This window comes from Sinocyclocheilus grahami, unplaced genomic scaffold (assembly GCF_001515645.1).
Source record: "Sinocyclocheilus grahami isolate Dianchi unplaced genomic scaffold, SAMN03320097.WGS_v1.1 scaffold875.1, whole genome shotgun sequence".
NCBI lineage: Eukaryota > Metazoa > Chordata > Actinopteri > Cypriniformes > Cyprinidae > Sinocyclocheilus > Sinocyclocheilus grahami.
Window position 1 is genome coordinate 639,684 of NW_015506054.1, and position 9,213 is coordinate 648,896.

Below are 9,213 nucleotides of genomic sequence, written 5' to 3' on the forward strand. Positions count from 1 at the left end.
ATCACCCCCAAAGGATAACTTAAAGCCATTAAATGAGAAAAACATCAAATAGGCATTACAAAAAGTAGCTTTAGAAGGACATTTTTCTTCTCATTTTAAATTTTTGGGTGAACTATCCCTATAATAATTTTTTTTATTAATATGGATTTTTTCATTTTATTTTCAGATTTTTTTTTTTATGGAAATATGAAATTATTTTTTGATGAAATGATACTCTAAACAAGAAACTGAAAAGATCTTAATGAGATATCGAGTCATTCATTCATTCGATTCGTTCGAACGGATGATTCATTTAGGAATGAAGTAAACGACTCTCGATCTTTATGAATGGGCTATTGAATCATTGATTCAACCGATTCCTTCAAAACGCGGATTGGTTCAGAAATTGTGTTTTGTTCAGAGACGCACAACAGTTCTACTAACTAGAAAATTACACTAAACTAAAACTGAAATAAAAATTCAATTCAACAATTTAAAAAGAATAAAAAGGACATGCACATAACATTACTAAAAAGTAAAATTGAATTTAAAATTAAACCTGAAACTATAAAAATAAAAGGTCATTTTAATAAAAATGATAGGAGTATGTAAATAATACTGAAATCACACTGATCCACAGAGAAAGTGAATGAGCTCCTATTGCTTGTGTTTTCTGACCCGCTGCTTCCAGATCCATCCTCTTCCTCAGCCGTTCTTCGGTTTCCTCGGCTAATGTGAGAAATGTTCTTGTTTGGACGGATCGCTGATGTTTTTGTTCTGATCTCTGCTCAGGAATTTTTTTAAAGGTCTTGCTGTTTTTTAAAAGCTTCCTATTATTGTCTTTGGCTTTGGGTTCCTCTTCTGATACTCATCCGTTCTCCATCAGAGCTTTAAAGTGTTTGGGCCTTTTTTCTCTGCAGAAAAGAGTTGCGCAAGCGACTAAATATTGACACATGATCCGCAGTGATTTCTCTGAATGGAATAAAAGCCTTTAGTCGTGCTGGAAACACGTGTGAGGTCAAAGGGCAACCAATAGTTTGATGACTTTCAGGTCTGAGGAAACTCTCTCCGTCTGGAAGAATGTTTTTCAGTCAGTTTTGTGTTTTGTTCTTCCTTCCCACATCTCATTTTCATCTCTTTCTCACTTCTACCAAAATTAACTACGTCTATATCTGACTGCTCACCCTATATTTGCAGTTTGATCAAACCAAATTTACACATTAGTATGATGGGAGATATATAACGATGCATATAAGGGCTATAAATGTTATTTTTAGATTTTTTCTTGTTATGGAAATATGAAATGATACAGTCATTGGATCATTCATTCATTATAGAAGTGTTATACCGACACTTATATTTAATAATGGTATCACATGATTAGTTCATTACATTTGATAGATTATACTTTCAATAAAACATTTGCAATGGGTTTGTAAAAGCTGTTTTTATGCATGTTTGGCCTGAATTGATTGTTTTAAATGAATGCATTTCTGTGTAAAAAACTGATTGGGTTGTGGGTCAGTTTAGAGGAAAAACTACTTTGTGCTACACTTCACCAAACCCACACGAAAAGATGTGCGAAAATGACAACAACAAAAAAAATGATATCTCGATATTTTGTTATTGTGCTGGTATTTTGTCAGGCATGGACAGCTGACTCCTAACGCTTCTGATATTCTTCATATTCTGTGCGATGATTAGTTTAAAGCAGAGGTGGATTTACCCATTAGGCAAAGGTAGGCGACCGCCTTGGGCCCCCAAAAGCCAAGGGCCCCCTGAAATGCTTTTCATATTCGAGATGCGCATTAAGCACTGACATGAGAATAGTTGCTTTTTACAGTGTTTATCCCCACGACAACCGTCTGCATGTCCGAGTTGAACACACTTCTCGTGTATCCTGCTTGTAGCAAGTGAAAATATCATGCATCTGAAGCTCTAATTAAATATTGCGCTACAGTGCATATTATATGTTTATTGTTTTAAATGCCGCTTACTCATTTATGAGAAGGACCCAAATATAGGACGCATACGCAGTTTGGCTGATAAAATCCTTAGGTGTGTAAATGTATAATTTCCATTTCATTGTTTTTTCATTTAAATTTGTAGTTAAAATAACTAAAATAAGTGTACTTTAAAGTCTAAAGCCTTTGGCACACAGGCTTACGCTGGTAACTCATCAGTGGACTTTCCTCAATATAGGCTATATTTTTCTCATTCTCGTGCATTCAAATTTTATATGAATGAATCTCTGAAGGGAACGCGCCTGTATTCAGAAAAGTTTCGGTGGCATTTTTTATTTTATCTGATAAAGTAGCGTTTATGAGCAGCGCTGCTTTGTTTTTCTGCTGTATTTCTGATGTCCCAAAAGCGCCTCCTGCTGGCAGAGAATCAATGTGCATTTTCAATAATCCCGTCTGCAGTTTTTGTTCAGACCAATGTGAAAATCCACCCACGTAACCCAGTTTTGAATTAATATCATAATTTATACTTCCGACTCATCTCTTTTCTTAAAAAATGGTTTAAAGGCTCAATTGTGAGGTTGATCATTTTATAATTGATTTTGTTTTTGTGAAAACTGTAAATCAATCGCTATTTCATGGTCTACAGCATGAAAGAAAGCCATTATAAAATGTAGAAACATTGGACGCAACTGTGGGGCACCACTGAGCAGCAGCAATAAGGCTGATCTAGGTAAATGTGTGCAAATATATAGGGCCCAATTCCTATATTTTGCCTGGGGCCCCCAAATCACTATCCGCCCCTGGTTTGCAGGAGTAACAGAAATTTACTTTTTCAATACGTTTAAATGGATTTGTACCTTTCATGGGAATTTTCTACTTTTTTCTAACCTTATTAAATGTATGCATCATCTTTTGTGTCAAATTCTTAAATTTAATCAATAAATGTAAATAGTAAGACACTAGGGCTGCAACCAATCAAATGAAATCAGTATCAACAAAATTTGTGACACATAAACTATGATGCATTCATGCAGACTGTTTAATGCAGGACATGAACACATTTAACCTGCAGCTACAAATGCATGAATAATGTATTGATGTTTTAAATACAAAACCTTTAATAGTGATGTTTGAAATGATTTTGGGGGTAAAAAGTGAAAAGGCATATAAAAGTCATATCTTGAAGCTTGAGGAATTCTAAATGCATTTTAATAGACTAAATCATGCAGTGACAGTGTGAACTCTAAATGTGCTGGCACAGTAGTCTAATCTAGACTTCACATGCATGCACTCCCTGGGTGTGTTTCTGTTTTTATAGTCGATAATGTCAAATCGCATATCGTTTAAACAACAATTAGACGATATATATCGCACACCCCTATTAATAAATATATGCCTTTTAAATAAAACAAATGTTTAAATAAATATAAATTTATTTAAAATAAAATAAATATTATTCAAAATAAAATAAAAATGAATGCCTTTAAAAAAATATATATATATTCATTTATTTAAAATAAAATAAATATTATTCAAAATAAAATAAAAATGAATGCCTTTAAAAAAATATATATATATTCATTTATTTAAAATAAATACATAATATTCAGAATAAATTAAAAATAAATACTATTCAAAATAAGCTCAAATAAATAATACATTTATTTAAAATCAAATGTTATTCAGAATAAAATAAATATACATTTACTTAAAAAAAATTATATTATTCAAAATAAACTAAAATAAATATAAATGTATTTCAAATTAAATATTCAGAATAAAATAAATATACATGTATATGTACAATAAAACAAACTTTTTTTTTTTACTTTTGTAAGTCCCTTCGTTTTGTTTTTTTATTTTGGAATGGATAATATAATATCTGTAATGTTCTACAATATGCAAAGTAGTTAAAACGAATATGCAGTTTTAGATGCAGCGTTTTCAACGAAACCGGAGTGCACCGACACCAACACACCCACGGAGCGTGTTTGAGCGAGCGCCTGTGATCGTGAGGCGGCGGCAGCGGCTCGTGCAGCACCGCGGAGGAGGAGCGCGTGCGGCGGCTCTTCCAGACGTGTGACGGGGACGGAGACGGCTACATTAACCGGTCGGAAACCACACCAAACTCACTCTGACGCCTTTACGTGCGGAATAAGATTCGACGGGCGTTTTTAGCTTGTATGAACGATTTAACTCGTGCAAAGAGCGCAAACAAACACAATAAGCCGTATGAAGTTTGTTTGGACGCTCCGGGAAATGTTTCGTCCTCATCCGCTACACTGGCGTTTGTTGATGTTTCTGAACTTGTTTCAGGGCTGATCGTGTGTTCGTGTTGCTGGAGGGACATCAACTCATATTTAGTTAAAAACGTCTTAATGCTGGATTTGTTTCAGCTTTTGTCTTCTCCAAATGTTAACTGGAGTGCTGTGGATTATTGTGATGTTTTTATCAGCTGTTTGGACTCTCATTCTGACGGCACCCATTCACATCCATTGGTGAGGAAGTGATGGTATTTAGTGTGTCATCTAGATTTACTAGTTTCTCACTTGTAAATGCGACTTTGCTTGATCGTGCATGTGTTTACAAATCATAATTTTGATATTTCACGACTGAAGGTGATTGTGAAACATTAGTGGAAGATGTTCATAATAGTGAATGTGATGAAGTCAGTTGTGAGAAAATATCCTGCTGATACAGACACTTTTTCATGCTTTTGAGACTAAACTGTCCAAATACAATTTGGGGCGACTGTACATGTAAAAATTGGTATTAATAAGATCTCATTGCATGTGTTACCTCTCTCTTGAATCTCAAGCTTCTGTCTCTCTCTCTGTCTCGGTCAGGAATGATCTGCTGATGGTCTGCCGGCAGCTGAACATGGAGGATTCTGTGGCAGAGATCATGGGGCAGCTCGGCGCAGACGAGCGAGGAAACATCTCCTTCGAAGACTTCACACGCTGCAGCATGCAGCTGGTCAACGAGATCCGCAAGGAGGAAGGACAGCTATCGCTGCTCTCCAGCGACTCGGAGAAGAGGACACTTCATGAACACGTGGCCTCCTGGCCCACCAGCAGCGAGAATAGTCTAGGTATGTTCTCTACGATGATTCTCCTGTCCAGAGCTCAGCTAAATCTAAAATGAGTTTTTCAGAGCAATTACCTTGAATGATATGTCCTTTTAATAAATACAATTTTTTAGTCGCATTATGGACAATAATGTAAGTGCAACTGTATCATTATTGATGGACAAAAATGTGGAGTGCAACAGTATAATTTTTTAAATAAAGGTCATGCATTTTTATTGGCTATTTTAATTTTTAATGAACAAAAATATAGAGTGCAAGTGTAATTTTTGTATGAAAATCACATTTTTATTAGCAATAATGGACGGAGTGCAACTGTATAAATTTTTTTGTATTAAAAAACACATTTTATTAGCATGAATAAACAAAAAATGTAGAGTGCAACAGTATAATTTTGTATTAAAACACATTTTATTAGCAATAATAAACAAAAAACGTAGAATGTAACAGTATAATTTTGTATTTAAAATCCCACATTTTTATTAGCATTAATAAGCAAAAATGTAGAGTGCAACAGTATAATTTTTGTAATAAAAATCAAATTTTTTATTAGCAATAATTGACAAAAATATAGAGTGCAATCTCTATTATTTGTATTAAAAACCACACATTTTTGTTAGCAATAATAAACAAAAAAAAAGAGTACAGCAGTATATTTTTGTATTAAAAATCACATTTTTATTAGCAATAATTGACTAAATAGAGTGCAACCTTATCTTTTATGCATTAAAAATCATGCATTTTTATTAGCAGTAATGGACAAAAATATAGAGTGCAACAGTTTTATTATTTGTTTTAAAAGACAGACCTACTGTGAGCTCTGAGGTTGTCGATTGATGGTTTATGCTTTTGTTGAAGCCATATTTTTCTTAAAATAATTGTGTTTAATAGCAGAATTCCTGGCAAGACAAATGACATTACCCATGATTCTGGCATAATAGAGTCAGTCTCACTTCTCACTTCAGTCTCACTCTTCTATATGCATAAGTAACAACTTTAAATTGACAGTTTTATATTCCTCTATTGTTTTTTCGCAGTGGTTCATGGGATTGTAGTTATCCCTCATTAAGTTCTCAGTCTTGTATCTTTGTCTTTTTGTCGGGCATCCCGTTCTGCGTTCAGTGTAGTGTTCAGTCATGTGTTTGTGTTTGTTCCCGCAGGCGCTCGGGAGAGCTGGGAGTTTGTTTCTGGAGCTCGAGACTTACAGAGTCCAGACCTGCAGTCTCTGACACAAGTGCATCCTGCGCAGCAGAGCTCACCGTTACTCCAGAAACTTGTGGATCAGCCCAGTGTTCTGGAGCCTTCGGCTGGACTTCACAAGCTCCTGTCCCAGCATCCCTCCGGCTGCAGCGGGGCTCTGGGGGGAAGCTATCTGGAACTGGCCAATACTGTGAGTATGACCACTATTTAACAGCTGGCTTTGATTGATTGGTTGGTTGGAATTGGCAAGAATTAGTTGATTTCATGTGGTTATTGCATTATAGTGATGAACCGCTTGTGATGTGTTTGGGAATTTCAGTGCGATGTGAATTTGATGGACCGTATGTGTTTTTTCTTGTTACTTTTGTTCTAACCAGGCGTGATGCAACTAGGGTTGCAAAAAGGTGGAACATTTCCAGTAAATTTAGGAAATATTCCATAAGTTTTGGAAACTTTCCAGGATTTTTTTGGAATATTCCAGGGATTTTTGGAAACTTTCCGGAAATTTTCCACCCCTTTGCAACCCTAGATGCAACAAATGATCAGCGTCATTACTGTGATATTATTTTCATAACATTTAACCCATATATTATCTTTGCTGTACATATTCTAAGTGCTGATTCTCAGTAGATTTTCTGCAAATGTTATACATTTTTTATTCACTTTAATAATTATAATTAATATTATTATTATAAAACATATTAAAATATTAATAAATATATATATTTTAAGCTATAAAAGTAAATAAAATGTGTATATTTTTTTATTTAAATCAGCACAAATGAAAGGAAGTACAACAAATACTATGAAGATGTATAGATAGATAGATTACAAAACAAATAATATTTTTTCCTTTATGGCAATGATGTATATTACATTAGTATTTGTTGTACTGGATTTAATATTTGCTGATTTAAATAAAAATCAGTGTATTACAGAATTGTTAAAGAAATGTATAACTGCATTTGTTTTTATCAATGTTTTGGCAGAAATTCAAGGTGTGGATTTGCGTTAATGCTTCATTGCAGAATTTTTAAAAATACTTTATTACAGTAGTGAGAAACTGTGACTGAATTACAAACAAACTCTGTGCATTTTAATGGTCATTAAAATAGGTTCAAATAGATTCAAACTTTTTAATTTCTTTTATTTGATTTTTGGGGCAAAAATGTATGGAAGCCTATTTCCACCAAATAAAAAAAAAATCATGCTTTGGCAAACTATAATTAGTCAAAATTATAATATTAAATTCGAAATTATGACATACTAATGTCATAAATACTAATGGTATTTTGCTATAAGTTTGATTGCATCATATAATAATTGCTGTTAATAGTGTTCATCGTCTGTTTGATTACATCTTAAATAGATTTTTCCGTACATTTCTGCCATATGTACATTAACTGACAGTCACCACTGATAAGCTACCACTAAATATTGTAGAAACTTAATTTGCTGTAAAGTTGCTTTGCTATGATTTGTATCGTGAAAAGCGCTGTACAAATAAACTTGACTTGAATTGAATTGAACTAATTTGAAATGTTGAGATAAAGCAAAAACTAACATTAACTTTATTAGTATTAAAATATATAATTATGACGTCACAATTGTGAGATTCACATAATCAAAAATTTAACAAATCTCATAATTTCAATTTAGTATGTCATAATTTCCATTTTTATATGAAATTTTAAATTAAAAAATTTAAATTTAAAAATTTTGACTTGATCTCATAATTCTGAATTAGTATGTCATAATTTCAACTTTTCATCTCAATTCTGAATTGTCATAATTGCAACTTTTGATCTCGATTAGTGACGTGACATAGTGACTTGACATGTGGCCAAGTATGGTGACCCATACTCCATATCCCATCCAAAGTGCACACACACACCCGGAGCAGTGGGCAGCCATTTATGCTGCGGCGCCCGGGGAGCAGTTGGGGGTTCGGTGCCTTGCTCAAGGGCCCCTCAGTCGTGGTATTGAAGGTGGGAGAGAGCGCTGTACATTCCCCCCCCCCCCCTGCAATCCCTGCCGGTACGAGACTCGAACCCACAACCTTTGGGTTACAAGTCCGACTCTCTAACCATTAGGCCACAACTTCCCCCGATTATGAATTAGTATGAAATGTCATCGCGTCGCTATATCATTGATATCGCGATATGACACTTTTTTATCATGTAAAAACTTTTGATCTCATAATTATGAATTAGTATGTCATAATTTCAACTTTTGATCTCGATTATGAATGAATATGTCATAATTTTGACTTTTGATCTCAATTATGAATTGTCCTAATTTCAACTTTTGATCTCATAATTCTGAATTAGTATGTCAAAATTTTGACTTTTGATCTTGATTATGAATTAGAATGTCAGAATTTTGACTTTTTAACTCATAATTATAATAATTAGTATGTCATAATTTTGACTTTTTATCTTATAATTATGAATTAGTATGTCAATTTCAACTTTTGATCTCATAATTATGAATTGCCATCATTTCAAATTTTGATCTCATAATTCTGATTTTGTATGTCAATTTCAACTTTTGATCTTGATTATGAATTAGTATGTCAGAATTTTGACACTTTATCTCATAATTATTAATTAGTATGTCATAATTTCAACTTTTGATCTCGATTATGAATTGGTATGTCAGAATTTTGACTTGATTTCATAATTATGAAGTAGTATGTCAATTTCAAATTTTGATCTCGTAATTATAAATTAGTATGTCATAATTTCAACTTTTGATCTCAATTATGAATTGCCATCATTTCAAATTTTGATCTCATAATTCTGATTTTGTATGTCAATTTCAACTTTTGATCTTGATTATGAATTAGTATGTCAGAATTTTGACACTTTATCTCATAATTATTAATTAGTATGTCATAATTTCAACTTTTGATCTCGATTATGAATGAATATGTCCGAATTTTGACTTTTTATCTTATAATTATGAATTAGTATGTCATAATTT

At 33.1% G+C, this 9,213-nt stretch overlaps 1 protein-coding gene across 1 annotated transcript in view; it reads left to right on the forward strand.

Moving 5' to 3' along the window:
• Positions 1-3,751: 3,751 nt before the first annotated feature.
• The window catches only part of LOC107563422 (MCC regulator of WNT signaling pathway), a 126,942-nt gene continuing 121,480 nt past the window's right edge, over positions 3,752-9,213 (forward strand). The window contains exons 1-3 of the mRNA XM_016248300.1: positions 3,752-4,053; positions 4,790-5,034; positions 6,189-6,418. Coding sequence (XP_016103786.1) covers positions 4,803-5,034; positions 6,189-6,418 — 462 coding nt within the window. The 5' untranslated portion in view covers positions 3,752-4,053; positions 4,790-4,802. The remainder of the gene's footprint in view (positions 4,054-4,789; positions 5,035-6,188; positions 6,419-9,213) is intronic.